The following is a 23,530-nucleotide window of genomic DNA, read 5'->3' as shown; positions in this document are numbered from 1 at the left end:
TTCCTAAGGTCACTATTTCATTTGGACCCATTCTCTTCAGCCCACAATCCCTCATGGTTCAGGTTGTATCAAAATTCCTTGGATGATAAACCAGCCAGTTGAATCCATGCCAACAGGGACAGAATTTACATGTTCACTACTCTAAAACAAACTTTGAGTAAAAATGAACCAAGTTGCACCTTCTAAACATGGCACGTCCCAGCAGCATAATCCCAAAGTATGTCAATCTGACCTTGAGACACACCATTTTTCCCAATTTCTAAAGTGATGATTATTAGGAAAATGGCTTTGGGCCATCATTTGGCAAATATTTTTTACCAATGTGGGATGAACTTTTAAGAAGTGTCAAATAGCAGATTTTGATTTTTGTTTTAGAAGAAATTTTTCCCTTAATGTGTTAGTCGCTTTTGACCACATAATACCCATTACAGTGGAGATTTTATAAGGCCTGATCACAAGATTTCACAAATGCTGCTCTGGAATAAACCACCACAGGCTGAAACTTATTGATTTTTTGACTAAGTTAGAGTATGTCAAGTTTTGATAGTGATTCTGACCACGAGGCCCAGTGAATTTTCTCGCCGTAACTTAGCAAACTCACTGCATTAATTGATATTCCACGCCTTATGGTGAGCATTATATCTGGTTTATACCCCATTTTACCACATGCCGTTCCCGAAGCTCTCACAGGAGATCCCAGAACTGATCAGCATCCCTGGCGCCAGCACCATCTTTCAAAGCCCATTTGTGCACCTGGACAAGTGCTGTCAGTCCACAGTTGTCCTGCATGGTTCCTGACATTTTCCCAGCTAGACAGAGGAAAATTGGCCCCCAGTTTGTGGGCAGGGAGCTGGTGCACAGGTGGGACTTGCTCCTGCCCCAAGACCAGCAGTATATCAGACCATGCCAGCGCAGGTCTGAGGTTGCGTAGAGTCCACTCTGGTTTCCGTGTTGGGTTTTTCGAACAGCTAGTTTGTACAGTGAGGTTGGTAAGATCATAACCCATGACAAGTCAGACCGAGCAATGTGTTTAACAAGCAATAATAATCACAGATGGGAGCTCACAATTGCCTGGCAAGAATGTGGTTAAGCTGCCTGAGGAAAGTGTACAAAATGTGATGAGATGAGCTCAACAGAGACATGAAATTCACCAAACATCCCACCCAATTCTACCACTCACCTTGGCATAGTCCACAACATTCAGAGCCTGATAAGATTGCAACCTGAAAGATGAACAAAACTTGATTTGTATGGTTCTTTCTACATCGCATCTTCCTCTTGGTTTAGAGTCTCCTTATAGTGAACAGCAGTGTAGGAACTGATGTATAGAAAACCATTTGCCACACTCTGTGGTGCAGTGTGTTGGTGCACCATCATTACAGTAAATATTTAAAAACTGATTGTGCTTCTCTAAGTTACAACTCGAATATAAATTTCCTTATTTGCTCCTGTTAATTTCTACAAATCTAAATTTGTAAAATTTTGGATCTACTAATATATAAGGTAAGTGTACATGTAACAATGTTGTTCCAGTGTCACCTGCACAGTGCCTGACTCTGTCTTATCTTGAGTGCAAGAGCCATGTCTAATGACGTAATTTGATTTGCAGTTTTCACTGTTCACAAATGACCAATAATTCATTCTCCAAAGCAACTGTAACTTACTGATAAAGCATTGTAAGCATTTTTTTTGGTTATCTTTATGCTATAGATTTTGCTCAATTTCAATTGTTTTTTAGTGTAAAAAACCAGATCAGCATTTCAAGCCATATTTGAAGATGAACCTCCCAAAGCGTTTACATTATGCCAACAATAGAAGAATTGAAGATGTCCATTTAATGGTAGAGAGGAAGTGGCAGGTAGCAAGGTACTTAAATAAATTACACTTGTAGCATAAATAATAACACAACTACTGGATATTTGAAGCAAAAACACTGAGAGAAATATAACAGGTCTTGCAGTGTCTATAAAGGGACAAACAGAACTAATGTTTTGATGAAAGTCACTGGTCTTGAAACATTAACTCTGCTTTCTTCCCGTAGATGCTGTCAGACCTGTTGAGTTTTGCTTGCATTTTCTGTTATTGTTTCAGATCTCTAGCATCTGCAGTTTTGCTTTATTTCAATGTTTCCTGTCTAGACTTCTGAAGAAGGGTCACTGGACTCAAAATGTTAAATTTGTTTTTCTCTCCACAGATGCTGCCACACTTTTTTTGACCAGCGCACTCTGTTGTTGTACACTTAAAACATAGCCTGCTTATTTCTTTTTTATGGTAAATGTTTGACCACCATGGAGTTAGGACTCCTTGAAAAGTTTTAATTCTTTTCTGTAAATGAATATCCAAAATTTGGCAATACTTCTTACACCACATTGTGTACAGATTTTGGATTGTGAGAGTTTAGAATATCAGTCTCTTACTTCCTATATACTCCCCTGTAAACTATGATGGTGCTATTATGTGTTTTCTATATTAACCTTCAGTATAATTTGAGCTGTTTTTTAAACTGTTATTTGCAATATTTTCACTTTTGTATGGACTACTATATATTCATTCACGAAATTACTCTCTGTTCAGATAAAATGTATACGGGCCCTGTACCCTGATGATTTGACATTGTCTGGTGCTTTTAGGTTAAATTATGTTGGCACCTTTAATGTTTTTCATAAATTACAGGTAATTTTACATTGTGAAATAAAACTGACCACATGTGTGGTGTGATAATTTTGACACTTCCTTGTGTTGAATATTGTAGCTCCCTGCAAGTGCGATTTGAGCTGGGCAATATATAAAATAAAACGGCCTTCCAGCCCAACAACTGTGTTATATTAATAGGATGGAGAGGGGAGGGGGTGCAGATAACTGTGACAGGCATTCCACCACAGGCATAGGTCTGTGATGAAGTGATTAAAATCAGGAATGTTCAAGTATTACATTCCCTCTAATTGTTTGGGCTGCTGTAGGAACCTGCAATGTCTATCCGAGACAGGAACTTCTAGAATTAGTGGTCAATGTGTCCATTGTGCATTGACCCTCTGAGTAGATGTGAGGGAACATTGTTCAAGAGGCCAGAATTGGAGGCTTGCAGACATCCTAGAGGCTTTTGTGGCTGGAGGAGATTAGAGATGTCAGCAGGTGTGAGGCCAGGGAAGACTTTTAAAACATGGATGAGTATTTTAAAATCTAAGTATTAATTAACTGTGCACCAATAAAAGTCAGTGAACTGACTGATGATTGAATGGGACTTGATTCAAGTTAGCATATGGGCACTATTGTTTTGATGACTATCAGAGAGATGTTCCTCTGTATCTTTCTTTGGACAGAATTCAATATATAGAGATATCATTTTATATTGTATTTTGAAATTAGTGTAGAAGAAGAACACAAATCTAAGGGTGAGTGAGTGTTTGCATTGAGAAACAAGTCCCATTCTGCAAAATGTCTTGTAATCAAGAAATAGACAAAATTTGCATTATTGTTTTTTGATTTATATTATGTTAAATAATACAATGAACCATTCATACAGGAAGTTACATGACCAGAAAATGCTACTGCAGGTCATTTGATCTCCATATGTTTAATGTATATTATTTTGTGTTTTAAAAAAAATCATAGGATAACTTTCCTTTCTGCTTTCAGGAAACCAATGGAAGTTACCAGAAAGCTCTCAGGAAAATGCAATTTTCAAGGCGACCATGGCTATGATAATAAAATTAATAGTATGCAGGTAGGAATTGTGCAGATTTGTTGAAGAGTAAAACATTTCAAACTACTCCTTCAACTCTAACTTTAGAACATGTCATATCACATGATATTACTCTTCTGCATTTTTTTTGTTTTCTATCTTCATTCTGAATAGTTTATGCTGTAGAGGCATTTCCATAATTATCCATGTATGGAGTTTTGCTCTGTATGGACAACTTTAAAAATGTCTCTTTCACACGTGGTCCTCATAAGACCTCCTTCCATATCTACCTCTGTGTTTTTGATTTATCCATTTGTTTGAGCTGGCATTGGAAGCGTATCATTAGGCAAACAGCAACCCAGAACACACAAATAAAATAATACCTGTAGTTCTTCTTAGAAATATAACCTTTGGTTGTATTTTTCTTATTAATACTTATTCATGAAATGGGGGTATTGCTGATTAGATCAGCATTTATCACCCATCCTTAATTCCCAGAGGACAGTTAAAAATCAACCACATGTGGGTCTGGAGTCACATGTAGACCAGACCAGATATGGATTGCAGTTTCCTTCCCTAAAGGACATTGGTGAACTAGATGAGTTTTTCTGACAATCAGCAACGGATCCAAGGTTATCATTAGATTCTTAGTTCTGGATCTTTCTTTAATGAATTCAAATTCATGGTGTTGGGACTCAAAACATTGTCCCAGAACATTACCTGGCTCTCTGGATTAACAGTCCAACAATAATACCACTCTACCATCACCTCCCCTAACTGATCACTGAATATAATATTGGCCACACTGGTTTCAGTGCTTGGATAGAAGTACTGATGTCAAATTTCAACATGAGCAATATGCTATCTCCAGAGTCAGGTGTGTTCTAAAAGAAGGGGAGAGAGAGGAACGGCATAAAAAATTTTCCTTCCCTTTCTCTTTCCTTCTATTTTCATCTTCTGTCTTGCACAAAAATTCACTATCAAAGTGGTAGCCATCTTTGACACAGTTTATACAGGAGCTTACTTAAAGTTATTCATAAAGATGTCAACCAGGTATTCCGTTTTGGGTACTATGGGGGATGGCCCATCAGGTGACGGCAGCAGCAGTTGGAGCAGTGGCACCATGGCTGGCCCTGCTGTACAGAGGGGAAACACCAAGTGTAGTAGAGCAATGGGAATTGGAGATTTGATAGTCAGGGGCACAGATAGGTGTTTTTCCGGTTACAAGACAGAATCCAGGATGGTACGTTTCCTACCTGGTGCCAGGGTCATGGATATTTCTAAGTGGGTACAGGGCATCCTGAAATGAGAAGGTAAACCGACAAAAGTCGTTGTCCATGTTGGTACAAGAGACATAGATAGGAAGAGTGACAAGGTCCTGCAATGACAATTCAAGGAGTTAGGTAATAAACTAAAAAGTAGGGTGGTAATCTCAGGATTACTTCCCATGCAAAGTGCTACTAAGGCTAGGAACAGAAACATAGTACAGTTGACCACATGGCAAATGGGCTAGTGTAGGGGGGAGGGTTTCAGATATGTGGATCATTGGGGTGTCTCCCAGGGAAGGTGGGACCTGTACAAGTGGGACAGATTACACCTAAACTGGAGGGACACCAATAATCTGGTAGGTAGGTTTGATAGTGCCACTTGGGAGGGTTTAAATTAGTGTGGCAGAGAGGTGGGGTCTGGAGCAGCAGGTCAATAAGTATAGAGACTGGGAAAGAGTTTAAGATTAAGGCTACACATAGCTAAGAGGAAGACCAGTCAGTAAGAAGTTGCTGGGCTCAGCAAAACTGGAAGTTTGACCTGTATTTGCTTCAATGCAAGAAGTAAAACAGGTAAGACTGATGAACTTACTTGCATGCATTAAGTCAGGCTCTATGATATTGTTGCTATCACAGAGACATGTTTGAAAGAGGGAGAGGATTGGCAGATTAAGGCTCCAGGATATTGATGTTTTAGATGAGATAGAGGAAGAAGCAAAAGAAATGGGGAGGTTGCATTACTAGTTAGGGATCTTACAGCAAAGCATTATGGGTAGAGCTCAGGAATAGGAAGGGTGCAGTCACAATGCTGGGATTGTACTACAGACATCCCAGCTGCCAGCGGGAGGTAGAGGAAGAGAGATATATATTCAGATTCTGGAAAGCTGTGAAAATGACAGGGTTATTGTGGTCAGTGATTTTTAACTTCCAGCATATTGACCGGGACTCCCTTAGTAATGGGGATTTGAATGGAGAGCAATTTGTTAAGTGTGCCCAGGAGTGGTTTTTTTTTTAAAAACGGTATGTGGATAGTCCGACAAGGTAGGGGGCCATTCTGGATCTGGTATTCGGAAATGAGCCCAACCCAGTTAATCAAAGTTTCAGTGGGGGAGCATTTTTGGAATCATGACCATTGTGGATAAGGACAACAGTGGACCTAGGACAAAGGTATTAAATTGTGGGAAGAGCACCTATAATCAAATTAGGCAAGGACTGGAGATTATGGATTGGGAGAGAATGTTTGAGGGTAAATCCACATGTGGGAGTCTTTTCAAGACTTGTTGATTTCAGTGCAGGACAGGCATGTTCCTGTGAAAATGAAGGACAGGAATGACAGGAACCTTGGATGACAACAAAAATTAGCAGATCAATTTTTAAAAAATGGAAGCATACCTAAGGTCTAGGCAACTAGAAACAGATGAATCCTTGAAAATATAGAAAAAGGAGGAAGAAGCTTAAACGGGGAGTTAGGAATGCTAAAAGGGGACATGAAATGTCCTTGGCTAGCAAGGTTAAGGAGAATCCCAAGGCATTTTACACATATATTTGAAGCAAGAGGGTAGCAAGGGAAAGAGTATGCTCACTCAATGATAAAAGAAGGATGTTATGTGTGGAGCCAGAGGAAATGGGTAAAATCCCTAATGAGTTTGGTATTCACCAAAGAGAGGGACATGAGGAACGTTGAGGTGAGGGAGAGGTGTGTGAATTCTCTTGGGCAGGTGAACATAATGAAGGAGGAAGTTTTGGGTGCCTTGAAATGCATTAAGGTAGACAAATCCCTAGGGCCAGATGGGATCTATCCCAGGATACTGTGGGGGGCAAGGGACGAAATAAATGGGTCCTTAATAGATATCTTTGCATCTTCTTTGGCCTCAGGTGAGGTTCTAGAGGACTGGAGAATGGCCTATGTTGTTCAATTTGTTTAAGAAGGAAGACAGAGATAATCCATGTCATTACAGGCCGGTGAGCTTGATGTCAGTGGTGAGATGCTGTTGGAAAACCTAATGAGAGACTGGATTTATTCACATTTGGAAACAAATTGTCTTGTTAGTTATAGGCAGTGTGGGTTTATGTGAGTAAGACCAGGTCTCACCAATATGACTGAGTATTTTGAGGACGTGATAAGAATGCTTGATGAGGGAAGGGCAGTGATATTGTCTACATGGACTTTAGTAGGACATGATAAGGTACTTCCGTCAGGCTGATATAAAAGATATAGTCTCAATGGATCTGGGGTGTGCGGGCTGGATGGATACAGAACTGGCTTGGTCATAGAAGACCAAGAGTAGTGGTGGAAGGGTGCTTTTCGGAATGGAATCAGTAACTAGTGGTGTTCTGCAGCATCAATGCTGGAACCTTTGTTTTTTGTAATATATATAAATGATCTAAAGGAAAATGCAGGTTGTCTGATTTGCAAGTTTGTGGGTGACACCAAAATTGGTGAAGTTGCAGACAGTAAGGAGGATTATCAAAGGATGCAGCAGGATATAGCTAGGTTGCACATTTGTGCAGAGAAATGGCAGAAGGAGGTTAATCTGGACAAATGTGAGGTGATAACATTTTGGAAGATCAAATTCAGGTGCAGATTATACAATAAATGGTAGAACCTTTAGGAGCATCGACATACAGAGGGATGTGGGTGTATAGGTCAACAGATCCCTGAAAGTGGCAACACAGGTGGGTAAGATGGTTGAGAAGGCACACAGCACACTTGCCTTCAATGGCTGGTGTATCAAATATAAAAGTTATGTTACAGGTGTATGAAAATCTGTTTAGACCACATTTGCAATATTGCTTGCAGTTCTGGTTACCACAATACCTGAAAGACATGGATGCTTTGGAGAGGGTGTAGAGAAGGCTTACCAATTGGTTCTCGGTTTGGAGGGTTCTAATTATAAGAAAAGGTTGGATAAACTCTGATTGCTTTCACTGGAAAGATGGAGACTGAGGGGTGACCAAACAGAGGACTATAAAATTATGAAAGGCATAGATAGGGTGGATAGTTGTAGTCTTTTACCCAGGGTGGAAAGCTCCTCTACAAGAGGGCACAAGTTCAAGGTGAGAGGGAAATGTTTAGAGGAGAACACTGAAAAATGTTTCATGCAGATGGTGTTGGGTGCCTGGAACACACTGCCAGTGGAGGTGGTAAAAGCAGGCATGTTAGCAATGTTTAAGATGTATCTTGATAGACACGTGAATGGGAGGCAAATAGAGGGATAGAAACCACATTTGAGCAATAAGTTGTGGTTCTAAATAAGGATTAGGAATCAGTGCAGGCGGGTGGTGGGCTGAAGGGCCTGTTTCTGTGCTGCATTGTATTGTATAAAATTGTCTGCATGAACATGCTAGATTTGTGTAATGAATTTTCCCACTGATATTTAACAGAATTTATGAAGTGGAAGAAATTGACTATTCTTTCCCAAAGAATGTTTTGTATTCAAACTTAATTTAAACCAAAACAAATCTCAACAACTTGTCTTTTTACTACTATAGATTATTCTGCTTTAGACTAATTATTTGATCAGAATAAAATGTCTAATTCTTGAAAACAAGATCATCTCTCTTAGAGAACTGAACTGATGTTTTTAATATTAGGAATGCACCTTATTAAGAATCACATATGAGAGTTACGCCTTTTTATTCAATATGTGCAGGAACTGTATAATCCCAGTGGGAATAATGATCTAAGACTGGAACTCATGGGCTTCCTTCATCTGTCACACTCTCCCTAATTCCTAATTTCATGACTGCCACAACCTCCCACCAAAAATAAATTTGAACAGTGTAAATGAGAAAGGTCAAACTCCACCCATTAAAATTCAATCAGTAATTTCCCTGTACTGTGCTTATATTGAACTAACTATTTGGAGAAGTGGTGATCTTTAAACTATATTTCATAATTTTACTCATATTCTTCCATTTTATAAGTGTGAAGCCAAGCAGGCAACCAGATCCTCACCTTTTGCCTCTACTACAATGTACCTTTATTTCTCTTACAATAGCAAGTCAAGTGGACCTAACACCTGATCTTTAAAGTTCATGTTGAGCTGCTTGTTGACTCTACTGATGACTGTGATAGCTTGACTGAAATGAGCTTATCAGTATGTTGTCACCCTACTTGCATATTGACAATGAATTTTGTGTTTTTATGCTTTGCATGTGTTATCATTGTACTATTATTTGATGCATTAATTTATCTTGTCTTGTTTTATTGCTTCTTTAGACTGTTTTCATAGGCTATGGACCTAGTTTCAAATTTAAAACCAAGGTTCCACCATTTGAAAATATTGAACTGTATAATGTTATGTGTGGTAAGTTCTTTCCAGTATATGTAAAAATAAGTTATTTCCTAATAGTATAATTACATCTTATGTTGAACTTGTAACTAGTCATTGGTTTCTTGGTGTACTCTATAGAAATATTTCTATATATTAACATTAAACATGGACTAAAAGCTAAATGTTACAACTTTCAGGAATAAATGTGTATAAGGTGATGAAATTAATGAACAATTGCCAAATGAGTTGCATGTATATGATAAAATAATTTTGTTTCATTTTTAAAAGACAAAATGTCAATGATCACTCCTTAACCTTGATCTTTCTGCTGCACTTCACTTAATCACCACGATGCTTCTCAGCCATTCTCATTCTGCTGGACAGATCACTTTGAACCATTTCTTGTTTGGCTTTTCACTGATGGCATTTCCATTCCTACTAAAATTGTAATTGCTACATCATCTCAAGCTGAATTATTTGGCTGTGATTCAGTAGCATTGTTGTAACAAATGGGACATCAGAAAAAGAAGAGGGTATCCCTGTTAGCAAACCATGAGGAGTCTGGGGCTTTTTTCTGTGAAATATAGAAGGCTGAGAGGTGACTTGATAGAGACCTATAAACCTGATGACATTAGGCAGTATAGATCGAAAGAAGATGTTCCCACTTGTGGAGTGACCAAACCCTCGGGGTCATAAGTATAAATTAAGGCATTAATATTCAGTGAGGAGCTCAGGAAAAACTCCTTTATACGGAGAGTGGATAGCATGTGATATTTAATACCACATTACCACACTGGGACGAGTAGCATGCATAAGGGTGAAAAGGACAATGTTAACAGAATGAAATAACGTAGGGTGGGAGGAGGCTTCTGAGGGTTGTAAACACTGGCATATACTTGGGTTGAATAGCCTATTGCTGTGATGTAAATATTGTCATAGTTCAGACTCTTTTCAGCATCTTGAGACTAGGATCCAGGTTTTCATTTCCATGGCAGGTATGAAGAATTGGGAAATTTCTTGGCTTGGCGAAACCCTCTTTGGTGAAATAATGTTGAGGCACAGGATTCTCACTGCTTGGCGGCAAGTACTGGAATTGGGATAGCTGTCCGTGGAAACAGTTTTCAAGCAGCTACAGGGGCTGTCAAATGCCAAGGGAGATAATGTAAAGGCCCACCTGTGTGCTCTGAAATGTTGTGCCATTTATAACAAAAGCAGTTAGACCCTTAACCTTCAGCTTCCCACTCACACCGCATGATAACCAAAATTCCTCTATCCACTCCACGTTTCCCAAATGGCCCAATGTCAACTTAGTGCCAACCCACAACTTCCCTCTCGTCCTCAAGGCCCCTTTTATCACCATCTTAATTTAATGCCAATTTGTGACCCTACGCATTCCATTATAACATATAGCCAGTATACTAAATGTCAATCTGTGGTAATTCATGACCCCAAACATGGCCTGTTATAGTCTTTTAGGCCAACTCATAGCAACCCAAGGTCCCCACTCCCCTTTTCTCTTAAAACCTCCATGCTAACTCGCCAAGTCTCCTCCATGGACGGACCTTTGGATCCATATTGAAGGCCCTGTAGCCAAGGCATAGCTTTCAGGTTGGGTTGAATGGCCCATCTCTGTGTTGTGGTGTTCGTGTGATGTTTAAATCCCTTACAACTGTACATGCAAAATGTGTTGCTATCAAACTAGGTAGATGATGCCTGCACATGTTCCACTTGCAGGCAAATCTCCCACTTGGCTTCATATCACTTCTTCAGAAAATGCAGATATCTCCTGTGTTGTACATTGGCTGCGAAAACCAATTGGGCAGTGTTATGAGTAAAAGGCTGCCAGTTAAACTTAAAGTATTAGGAATGCAAGTTAATAACTGAGAGTGGTTAAAAATACTAATTATGGGACTCAGCAAGATGGCGGCGATTCTATAGAACTGCTGTGGACAGCTCTGCCTAACAGCCAAGGCATACTGGTGTTTTTTTGCCATCCCTGGCCAACTTATGTGGCGGAATTATTAGTTTAAAACCTTACAGAACACATATTGGTTAATATTTGGGAGTGGGAAGGATGCCAAAGGGAAAAGGAACAAGCAAACAGCAGCAGGGAGGACACTCCCCTGCAGCACATACAATACGAGAGACTGCAGCAGCAGCAGCCTCTCCTGACCTCCCCACTCCCGGGGACCTGACAGACTCTCAGGAATTGGCTGCGGCGATGGTGAGGCTTACCTTGAAAGTTGTGGCTGCGATTGAGGAAGTCCGTGGGGAGATTTGTGCCCAGGTCTAATCTAATGCACCAATGCTGCAGAAGCATGAGCAGGAGATCCAGGGCCTCAGGGAGAGGCTGGAGGAAGTGGAGGGTCGAACTAAGGCCTCGGAAGCTGCAATGGAGTCCTCATCCAGTTGGATCCAGGCGCTGGAGCGAGAGGTGCGGGCCTTGCGAGACCATATCAACAACCTCAAAAATCGAGGTCGGAGGATAAACCTCCAAATTGTCGGGCTCCCTGAAGGTGAGGAAGGTGAGCAGCCAGTCAGCTTCTTTGAAAACTGGCTGCCGAAGCTTTTGGGCCTTCACATCGAGTCTAGTGGGCTACAGATTGAAAGGGCGTATCGGGTTACAGAGCACAGGTCAGGGCTGGTGCAGCACCCCTGCTGGGTCCTCGTGCACTTCCACTCATATAAGGACAAGCAAAAAAATCATAGAAGCTTCCAGATCCCTGGGAAAAGATCCTCAGGCACTGCTGTACAAGGGATCAAAAATCATGTTTTTCCAGGAGTTCTCTTCGAAAGAGGAAGTCCTTCAATGAAGTTAAAAAGAGGCTGAGGAACCTGGGCATTCAATACTCCATGATTACCCCGCAGTGCTCGATTTCAGCCATGAGGACACAGTTTATAAATTTGACTCAGCAAATACAGCTAAAAATTTTTTAGACACTTTAAAATAGACGGATTGGCCTGAAGAATACGGTTAATGTTTGTTCTCTTTTCTATCTTTCTCAATTTTTTTCCCTTCCTTTTTTTAAAATTCCTTTCTTTCTCCCTAATAATTTCCTTTTTGGAAAGGGGGGAGAAGACCTTGGAATAAGTTGTTTATTTTTTTAAATAACTGGATTTTCTGATGGGAAATTTTGTGGATGTTCTTTGTTGTCTCTCCCCCTTTTTTTTGTTTGTTCTGTTTCTCTTTTAGTCACAAATATGGATGTCATGAAGCCAGGGATGGGTGGAGTGCTCATCTTTACTTGGTCTTTTGTCTGGATTAGTGGTGCTGGAAGAGCACAGCAGTTCAGACAGGAACCAAAGTGCAGCGAAATCAATGTTTCGGGCAAAACCCCTTCATCAGGATTCATCAGGATTCCTGATGAAGGGCTTTTGCCCGAAACGTCGATTTCGCTGCACTTTCGATGCTGCCTGAACTGCTGTGCTCTTCCAGCACCACTAATCCAGAATCTGATTTCCAGCATCTGCAGTCATTGTTTTTACCTCTTTGGTCTTTTTTTCTATTGATTTAAGGATCATCTCCTTGTTTTTTTTTCTGGCCTAAGGCTGGGGCACAGTCTGTGTTTGATGGAGTTGTAAAGGAGGGGCTGGGTTGGGTGAGTGCCCTGTACGGGCAGGGGAATAGTCTTCCATTCAAGGTTTTATAGTTTTTTGGTAGTAAAAGTTGTTTATAGTTATGATTAGAGTAGTTTTTGTATATATAGTTCTTCGAATCTGTGAGTCTTTATTTACTTATGCTCGGCACTTTGTAAGCAGGGTTCTCCCTGCCAGGGGTTCAAGGATCTCTGAAAGGCGATATGGCTAAGTGTCTTATTAAATGGTACACCTGGAACATTAAGGGAAGTCATTCGCCTGTTAAAAGGAAAAACGTGCTTTCTAGCCTTAAGAGGGAAAGGGTTGATATCGCTTTGTTGCAGGAAACCCATCTTGATGATGGGGAACACCTGAAATTACAACGGGGGGTTATGACTGGATATTCTTTTCATCCTTTACTACTAAAAGTAGGGGAGTGGCGGTACCTATCCAGAAAAATCTTCCGTTCACATTATTAGAACAGGTGAAAGATTAGCAGGGACGGTTTGTGATACTTAAAGCCCTGGTACATGGGGAGGAATATGGCATCTTAAATGTCTACTGTCCTCTGGCACATCCCTTCAAATTTTTGATAAGTGCTTTGTCTAAGTTGAGTGCTTTTAGAACACAGCACATTATTATTGAGGGGGGGGGGAATTTTAATTGTCTTTTGGATCCGACAGTGGACTTCACCTTTTTTTCAAACCCACATAAATGTCACACGAGGATTGACCTCTTTCTGGCTCCCTCGGCCCTTCTGGATTCGATTATGAGTTGTAAAATTGGCAGTATAGCTATCTCTGATCACACAGCAGTATATTTGGAGGTTAAGGCCAAGAGTGAGGGGCTAGGTTTGCAGCACTGGTGTTTGGACCCTTTTCTCCTTAAGGATTTCAAATTTGTGGAATACTTTTTGAAGGAGTTTCAGAAATTCTTGACTATCAAGTCAGGCACAGCTAGTAGTCCATCTGTGCTATGGAAGACTGCTAAGGCCTTTGCTAGGGGATTAGCTATTTCCTATTCAGCTAGCTGGAAACAACAGAAGGAGGAACAGCAGCGTCTACTTGAGACGCAGTTGAAAACTGTTGAGGCAGCACATTTTGCACGGCCTTTGGTGACTAAGCTACAGTGGATCACGGCCCTCGGGCTGCCTTGAATTCAATACTGACACAAAACACAAAGAAAGAACTTGCTTTTGCAAGACAAAGGCTGTTCGAATAGGGGATAGGCCAGGGAAGTATTTAGTGTACTTGACTAGGAAAAACCATGCTCTCCAATCCATTACTGCAATCAGAGACACCGCCAGGGTCCTTACATATGTTGCTAAAAGATAAATGAGGCTTTTCAGAGCTTTTATTCTGAATTGTATCAGTCTGAAGGTTGCGAGGACAGGAGTGCTAAAATGGAGAGCTTTTTTAAGAACCTGGATCTCCCAGGGGTAACCTTGGAACAGGCCTCTCTCATTAATGCCCCCTTGACAGTTCAGGAAATACAGGAGGCAGCTAGGCAACATCAGAGTGGGAAAGTGCCTGGCCCTGATGGCCTTCCAGGTGAGTTTTACAAGGAGTTTATAGGGATTCTGTCAGGGCCGATGTTGGAGACTCCTATATGCATTAACACTTACCATCATCTTTGAGAGAAGCTAATATTTCCCTAATTCTTAAGAAAGGGAAGGTTCCTGAGGATTGTACCTCATACAGGCCCATCTCGCTATTAAATTCAGATTTCAAGATTCTGTCTAAGATATTAGCGCTGAGATTGAAAAGGGTGTTACCCCATATTATTTAAGAGGACCAGACAGGTTTTATAAGGGGCCGTAGATCCTCTAATAATATTAGAAGATTGCTGAATATGGTCCAAGCTTGTCAGCAACGATCACTTCAGGGTTTGGTCATTTCCTTAGATGCAGGGAAAGCATTTGACTGAGTGGAATGGCCGTATCTTTTTTATGTCTTAGAACAGTTTGGGTTGGGCGGAGTCTTTGCTAGGTGGATAGAGGTTTTATATCGCCACCCTCTGGCCGCGGTCATCACTAATGGGATGAAGTCTGGGAGTTTTAGGATTAGTAGGGGTCATCAACAAGGCTGCCCCTCTCACCATTGTTGTTTACGTTGGCGATAGAGCTGTTGGCAGAGGCTATTCGTCAGAACATCCACATAACCGCCCCAGAAGTGGAATCGAGGGCACACAAGATTACACTGTACACGGATGATGTCCTTCTGTTTTGATCGAACCCAGTGACCTCCGTACCCCACTTGATACAATGTATCAATTCATATGGGGCTTTTCAGGATATAAGATTAACTTTGCAAAATCAGAGGTTATGCTTTTGGGGAACCTGAAGGATATACCAGAAGTTGAAGGTGGCCCTAAGTCACTTTTAAGTGGTCACGGACAGGGTTCTGATACAGGCATTTTTATTACCCTAAGTTTGATCTGTTATTTCGGACTAACTTTGCTCACTTGCTCGACAATATTAGGCGAGATCTCCAGAGATGGGAGGCTTTTCCAATTTCATGGCTGGGCCGAATATCTCTCGTTAAGATGAATGTTCTTCCACGTTTGCTTTATCCCATGCATATGCTCCCTATAATGTTTCCCAGGTCAACGCTGTGGCAGCTTATGGGGTGGTTTGATTCCTTTGTCTGGCATCGTGGGCGACCCCTCATCAAACTTACTAAATTGCAATTGCCTCATGGAGGGGGAGGAGTTGATTTCCCAGACATCAGGAGGTATCAATTGAGTTCCCTGCTGTCCTTTGTCTGCGATTGGATAGGTAATGATCCAAACTCAGTATGACTGGATATCGAGGCCTCCCAGGCAAAGTGCCTTCTTATTAATCTGTGTTTCATGGATAAGATGAGGACAGTTATGGACCACTGCCGGAACCCCATTGTCATTAGTACAGTCAGGGCATGGAGGGCGATGCGTCAAAGTGAGGGTTGTTTATCCAAGACTTCACCACTTACACCTATAGTTGGCATGCCAGGGTTCTGACCAGGGATGATGGACTCGGTTCAAACTATGGGCAGCGAGAGGAGTTTCTAGTTTGGGAGACTTGTTTGAGGGGGAGGTTATGATGTCCTTTGAGCAACTGAGTCGCAAATACGGATTGCCCAGCAGAGATCTTTTCCATTTTTTTCAGGTTAGGGATTTCATCCAGAAGAAGACTACACTTCTCACTAAGCCCTATAAGCCCGATACAGAGAGGTTGTTGCTACGGTCCACAAGCACCCTTTCGGTTAGTGCCCTCTGTCGCCTGTTGGGTGGCAGGATCTGGCAGGATATTAACCGCTTATGTGAGATCTGGGAGCAAGAGCTGGGAGTGAAGATCTGTTCTGAAACATGGGAGAACATATGGGAGAATACTCGAAAGATCTCAATCTGTAACAGGACATGCGCTACACAGTTAAAAGTTCTGCACAGGGCTCATCTGGCACCAGACCGTCTGGCAAAGTTTAAAAAAGGGGCATCTCCAGTGTGCCCCAAATGTAAAATAAGTGTAGGTACTCTTACCCATTGCTTCTGGACATGCCACAGGCTCCGTATTTATTGAAGCGCTGTGGCGGGACAGATAGGGAGGGTATTGAGGACTGAAGTCAAAGTAGATCCGATATCTCTCCTCTTAGGTCTATCGAATTTACCATCTTTAGACGGGCATGGGAAGGAACTATTGAATATTCTTGCACACTGTGCACGGAAGAATATTCTGATGAACTGGGTGTCTGAGAACCCGCCGGGCTTGCTGGGATGGCAGAAATTAATTATGGAGCACATTCCCTTGGACCTTTTTACAAACATGGTGCACCACACAACAGACAATTTTTATAAGACATGGCAGCCCTACTTGAGTAATTTGGATATAGATTTATCAATTATCTTAACTAGGGCATTTGTTTAACTAGGATGGTTAGATTTGTCAAGCCCTGGGCCCTGGAGGGGGTCTCCTAAGTTAATACAGATATATATATATATATAAAAATATATATACAATGCTCCCGTTCCTTTGTTTGGGTGCTTTGCACTGAGCATAGCTGTTCTGTGTTTTGTGTCTTTTTTATGCTTTTTTTTTGGTGTTGCTTTGCACAATATTAGGGTTTGCTTTGTATTATAGGGTACGTTAGTAGTTAGTAGATAGTAGTTGTAATTTGTGTTTTTTTTCTATTATACTGATATTTGTTATTGATTATTTTCAATAATTTTATGTTTGTAAAGTAAAAAAAAATTGCTAATAAATATATTTACAAAAAATACTAATTATTCAGAGAATTGTTTGCAGTTTTGGTCTCCTGGCCTTATAAAGATATGCTTTCTATGGTGGGAATGCAGCAGACGGATTCCAGATTTGTCGTATGGGGAAAGATTGAGTTGACTGGGCTGTGTTCACTAGAACTTAGAAGAATGAAAGGGGTTTTAATTGAAAGACATAACATTCTGAAATGCTCGGACTGGATGGATGTGGACATGATGCTTCTCTTGGCTGACTGGTCCAGAACAGGGGGGGGGTCAGAGTCTGAGATGAAGAGAAATTTTTTTATAAAGATGGTAGTGAACTTGTTGAATTCTCTACCACAGAAGACTATAGAAGCAAAATCATTGAATTAAGAAAGCATTATAAGATTCCTAGAGACTAAAGGTGTCAAAGATATTGGAGTAGGATTCTTCTGTTTCTATTTTAAATGTTTCTTTTAAATACATACTATTTTTTCTTACAAATTAGCCACACTGCATGAAATTTTACAAGACAGCATTCCCACAAATTATGTTTCAAAAGGTCCTGCAAAGTATCCACTGTGATTCCCATTTTCATTTAAGATTAGCAGAATGGCCTTAACCACTGTTTGTCTGCTTGGAGTTAGACTAATTTTTAGGTGCAGTAATCATTTTTTGTTGGTTATGAAATGCTTTGAAAATAAGCATGAGTTTATTAGAATAGAGATCCAATATCAGACCCTAACTACTTGAGTTAAGCTACGCAAATCACTACAGTCTGGCTTTTGAATGTGAGAAATCCATTTAGATTTACCAGGAAAATTAGTCTTGGAGAAGATCTGTTTAAGCCTATTCAATGGTTGATGATATGTTTTGCCACCACGTGTCATTAACATGAAAATTACACCAGTCAATATTTTCTTTCACTTTCAGACCTTCTTGGACTGAAACCAGCTCCTAACAATGGAACCCATGGCAGCATGAACCATATATTGCGGAACCCCCCATTCAGACCATCGATACCAGATGAAGTGGCTAAACCATCCCATATTGTAGCTGCTTCAGCAATTCAGAATGATTTGGGTTGCACATGTGATGAGAGGGTTAGAAAATAATATTTACATTTTCAAACTATTTGCTCATTTTGGAGCTGCTGAGATAATGTTTGACCTGGTCAATTATTGTGAATATCTTCAATGATACAGCTCTCGATACAACTAAAAAACATGTTAGTATTAGAATCCTTCATTTAATCATTAATTTATTAATCTTAGAGTCATAGAGATGTACAGCACAGAAACAGACCCTTCAGTCCAACTCGTCCATGCCGACCAGATATCCTAATCTAGTCCCATTTGCCAGCACTTGGCCCATACCCCTCTCAACCATTCCTATTCATATGCCCATCCAGCTGCCTTTTAAATGTTGTTATTGTACCAGCTACCACCACTTCTCCTGGTAGCTCATTCCATATCCGCACCACCCTCTGTGTGAAAACGTTGCCCCTTAGGTCCCTTAGGAGAAAGTGAGGACTGCAGATGCTGGAGATCAGAGCTGAAAAATGTGTTGCTGAAGAAGCGCAGCAGGTCAGGCAGCATCCAAGGAGCAGGAGAATCGACGTTTTGGCATAAGCCCTTCTTCAGGAAGGTCCCTTGTATATCTTTCCCCTCTCACCCTTAACCTATGCCCTCTAATTCTGGATTCCCTGACCCCAGGGAAAATACTTCGTCAATTTATCCTACCCATGCCCCTCATAATTTTATAAACCTCTATAAGGTCACCTCTCAGCCTCTGTCACTCCAGGGAAAACAGCCACAGCTTATTCAGTCTTTCCCTATAGTTCAAATCCTCCACCCCTAGCAAATTCCTTGTAAATCTTTTCTGAATCCTTTTATGTTTCACAACATCCTTCCGATAGGAAGGAGACCAAAATTGCATGCAATATTCCAAAAGTGGCCGAACCAATGTCCTGTACAGCCTCAGCATGATCTCCCAACTCCTATACTCAATACTTAGACCAATCTTGGAGAAATGAAAGTCCTGATTTTAAACCCACCTGCCTGTGGGGAATGCTATTATCTAAAATGACAGAGGGATGCTACCTGCTGCATTCCCAACAAGCTATCTCTGCTGTCACCATTTCAATTGTCTGAGGTTGCAGCAAGGACCTTGTGAATAGTGAAATGTTTAAGACCTGATGATGGCATCCTGACCCCAATGCAACCTTTATTTGGGATTGTTGTAATGATGACGGATGCCAGAATGAAGTCTAGTGGAAAGAAAAATTGACCCGGAAGAAATCCAGGCAAGTTAATTTGGGAATGACGTTTACTGGTGATAAAGGAGATGCAGGTGTACAATCCCAACCACCCTCCATTTCCCCCCACCCCCTCCCCCCAATCAACAACAAAGTGGAAACTCTCTGCTTCATATCTGTCCCTAACACTCTGCACCCCCCCCCCCAAACTTTGGCTAGCGTCCCAAGCTGAACACTTTATATCAGCTTAGTGTCCCAGTAGTAACTCCCACCTATCTGAAATTCAGTTCCACATCATTCCCACCAGATTCATACTGGAATCACTATTCCACAATTTGTGTGATGCTGGGAGTTAAGGGTCTTGACTCAATGGCTAGTGCCTTCATGAGTGTGTCTTTAGATTAGATTAGATTAGATTAGATTACTTACAGTGTGGAAACAGGCCCTTTGGCCCAACAAGTCCAGACCGACCAGCCGAAGCGCAACCCACCCATAACCCTACATTTACCCCTTACCTAACACTACGGGCAACTTAGCATGGCCAATTCACCTAACCCGCACATCTTTGGATTGTGGGAGGAAACCGGAGCACCGGGAGGAAACCCACGCAGACACGGGGAGAATGTGCAAACTCCACACAGTCTGTCGCCTGAGTCGGGAATTGAACCCGGGTCTCAGGCGCTGTGAGACAGCAGTGCTAACCATTGTGCCACTGTGCCGCCCATACCCTGTCCTCTTTACCCTGGCCTTTGCACAATACCGTTTACCTTTTGTTAAAACTGGAATTGGAATGTTTGCCTTTGATTCTTTTTGTACATAGTTCTGCCATCTAGTAATTGCAGTTTATGAGTAATAAAATTCTCAGATATACAGCAGAATCTGATTAGTTTATTTGCATATTAAAATCTACTGTTTAATGACATTTATACATTTTAATTATTTTAGAACAGAGGAGATGAGCTGAACAAACGCCTACAGCACAGGGGAATAGAAGGTAAGGCTTTTAGAATTGTAAGTACATCAATTTCAATATTATTATTATAAAACTGACAAAACAAAAGAGAGCTATTAACAAAAATGCCTCGTAATTATTCATTAATGTAGTTAATTTTCCAAGTTGAAAAAAATCACAGCCTTTGTTTTGAGTTTCTGCTGCTATGTTATTTTTATATTAATCCTATTGCATTCTTGATTTCCCCTGTAGATAACAGGCATCTACTTTATGGTCGCCCTGGTATTCTGTACCGTACTAAGTACTACATCTTACATCATCAAGGTTACGTAAGTGGGTATAGTGAGACGTTCTCAATGCCGCTTTGGACTTCATACACGGTTCCAAAACAGGTTCGTGCTCAGCAGTTTAAAGAGTACTTGTGGGTGTTGCAAGTGATATCAGTTTTGGACAGTCTCAATATTGAAATAACATTCCTGAACTAAAATATGTTTTTTTTTGTTCCTTAATACTTAACCTCTGCACCATAATGGATACAAAAACTTATTGAATGTTGGGAGAGTTTTATGGATGGCAGTGTGGGAAAGAAACAATGGTAAATTATTGTTGAATTACAAGAATGCATGAATAATTCCAGTCAGCTTTGGCAAGTGTCTCTCTAATGTCAATTGATACAAAATATCCAGGATCATAAGGTTGAAACAATGGCTTATTTTAAGCCACTATAATGGATGATACATTCGAGTCAAAGGCATTCTAAAGTTGCAGGCCCAACAACTTGGTTGTGCCCACCTGTATCTCTCTTGCATTGACCCTGGCAAAGTGGGAATGATTGACAGGGTTCATATATTTGAATAATCGCGGGACTAGAGGACCACCTCTTTATGTGCATTTTGTGATATCCACCTGACTAAGGAGACCAGGTGTTCTAGTGTGATAATCCCAGTTTTGTGGTGTGGTGGGGAGGTTGGGGGTGGTGGTGGGGGAGGCGGGGGATGTGAACTGGTCGGATCTGCTAGGCTACTGCCCAGGTCTATTATCACTGCTTTTGTTTTGTGTATCACTCTGCTAATTTTCTGGGTGTAGGTGCAGGTCATGCCTGTGAAATCACGCAGGTTTGGAGTCCTTTCTCTCAGCTCAGCCTGTCTCTTACACAGACTGGGACTAGGACGGACTGTTTTCTGCCTGAATTAAGCCCCAGCAGAAACTGGCAGTGACCTACAGTGCCCAGCACAACAATTTCAGGTCCTATAACAGTCTTGTGACAATAATGCCCTGATACAGATGTTTATTTGATACTTTTTTTATGATGATCAAAATAAAATGAATTTTTTTGTAAATGCTTTTTTTGTTGGAAGAACTCCTTGAAATTACCGTATTGATACTATTGTAAAGAGTCTTTCACATCCAATTTCAGGTGGAACTGTTTAACCTTCCAGACTTTCTGAACAACTGTGTGAGACCTGATATACGCATCTCTGCAACTCACAGTCAAACCTGTTCAGCTTATAGAGCAGACAGACACATTTCCTATGGATTTCTTTATCCTCCCAGTAAGTCCACTTGTTTTCTATAACCTTTTTGCAGGCAATTTGATAGATATAAATGATAAAACGTAACATTGGTAAATCTACAGTACTTAACTGAAAGTCTGCCACTATTCATCCCAAGTACACACCAAGTACACTCCTCTATCGCCACTCCATCACCACTGGATGCCTTGAGGAAGTACGTCTCATCTTCCACCTCGGTACCCTCCAACCCCATGGCATCACTGTGGACTTCCCCAGTTTCCTCATTCCCCCTCCCCCCCACCTTAACCCCGTTCCAACCTTCCACCTCAGCACTGTTCTCATGACCTGTCCCACCTGTCAATCTTCCTTCCCACCTGCTCCACCCTCCTTTCCAACCTATCACCATCACCTCCATCTCCATCCACTTATTGCACTCATAGCTACCCCAGCCCTCACTCTCTCTCTCTCTCTCTCTCTCTCTCTCTCTCTCTCCCCCCCCCCCCCCCCCGCCCCCCCCGCCCCCATTAATCTCTCCACCTCCAAGACTCTCAGTCTCATTCCTGATGAAGGGCTTTTGCCCAAAACATTGATTTTCCTGCTCCTCGGATGCTGCCTGACCTGCTGTGCTTTTCCAGCACCACTCTCATCTTGAATCTAATCCCCCAGCATCTGTAGTACCCACCTGCACCTGTACACCAAGCATGTCAGGGTCCTGGCTTAGTTACTGGCTGTCTGTGACAATCTTGTGGCAGTCAGACCCTAATAGAGCTGCTCATTTTCAACCATGATATAGCGTAGGTTCTGTGGTCTATTACTATCGAATGATAATCAAAATACATTGAATAAAGCTTTTTTAATAAACAGTTATTTTATCATAAATGCTTAAGGCTATCTCATTAACCAACAGTAATTTTACTTCTGGGATGAAAATTACATTTCTATCTGTAATATTTGGATTGGCATTGACTTCCTTGATTCTGCCATCTTCATAGTGGGTTTAAAGTGACTCAGCGATAGAAAGATGCTCCAGCTTCATTCATTACCCTAGTGGCTGCATTTAAGATTAATTGTTGAGCCTTGGCAAAGGGAAAAATCCAGGTTACACAGCTTAAACACAGGTTTCTGAATGATTTGTTTGATTCAAGGTTTATTTTAAAGTTAGAAGTTATGTAAATTGTGAAAGGTCCAACCAGCACCTCCAAAGGTATTTATCAGCCTGCTTGTTCCAAATGTTTGAGAGAGGTCTGGATTGGCTGAAGAGAATTTAGGCGCACCTGATGATTTTGATAGCTGTTGGAAACGGAATTAAAGAACTATGACAAAGTTTTTTTTACATTAATGGAAAATTATTTCTTTCCTTGCTCTCTGTGAAGAATTAACAAAATTTAATGCTGTAAAAATAGTATTTCTGAGTTATTGCTTGTTCCATTACTGCCTAATATGTTTTTGGTTGTTGACATCCAAAACAAGATTTACTAGAGTACTATCCACCAGCTTCTGAAGACAAGAGTGATCCTGTGCAGTAGCGCCAGCAGCAGAAGTAATTTAAAAAGGGCTCTCTGTTTATTGAGCTTGGTGGGTTGTAATGTATTATTTAGATATCCAGTGAAGTGGAAATGCTCTTGAAAGACTTTTTGAAACTCCTATTTTGAAAATGGTAAGTGCAAAGTTCTGTTCACACCACTCCTGCTTTGAGAAGGATTTTTTTAAAGATCTCCCATATGGTGGAGACATGTAGAATTTTGTCACTGAAGAAACATGTGGACAGTTACATGGCTGAGATATGTATAGAGGG

At 41.0% G+C, this 23,530-nt stretch overlaps 1 protein-coding gene across 1 annotated transcript in view; it reads left to right on the top strand.

The window, feature by feature from the left end:
• enpp2 (ectonucleotide pyrophosphatase/phosphodiesterase 2) overlaps nucleotides 1-23,530 on the top strand; it is a 103,372-nt gene that overhangs the window by 56,535 nt on the left and 23,307 nt on the right. Inside the window, exons 16-22 of the mRNA XM_060822830.1 lie at nucleotides 1,739-1,866; nucleotides 3,637-3,724; nucleotides 9,170-9,257; nucleotides 17,946-18,115; nucleotides 20,215-20,263; nucleotides 20,474-20,613; nucleotides 21,639-21,774. Of these exons, the coding sequence (XP_060678813.1) occupies nucleotides 1,739-1,866; nucleotides 3,637-3,724; nucleotides 9,170-9,257; nucleotides 17,946-18,115; nucleotides 20,215-20,263; nucleotides 20,474-20,613; nucleotides 21,639-21,774 (799 nt within the window). The remainder of the gene's footprint in view (nucleotides 1-1,738; nucleotides 1,867-3,636; nucleotides 3,725-9,169; nucleotides 9,258-17,945; nucleotides 18,116-20,214; nucleotides 20,264-20,473; nucleotides 20,614-21,638; nucleotides 21,775-23,530) is intronic.

Source organism: Hemiscyllium ocellatum, chromosome 4 (genome assembly GCF_020745735.1).
Source record: "Hemiscyllium ocellatum isolate sHemOce1 chromosome 4, sHemOce1.pat.X.cur, whole genome shotgun sequence".
Classification (NCBI taxonomy): Eukaryota; Metazoa; Chordata; class Chondrichthyes; order Orectolobiformes; family Hemiscylliidae; genus Hemiscyllium; species Hemiscyllium ocellatum.
Note: the sequence above shows the minus strand (reverse complement) of the source record. Positions and strands in the feature narration are given on the sequence as shown.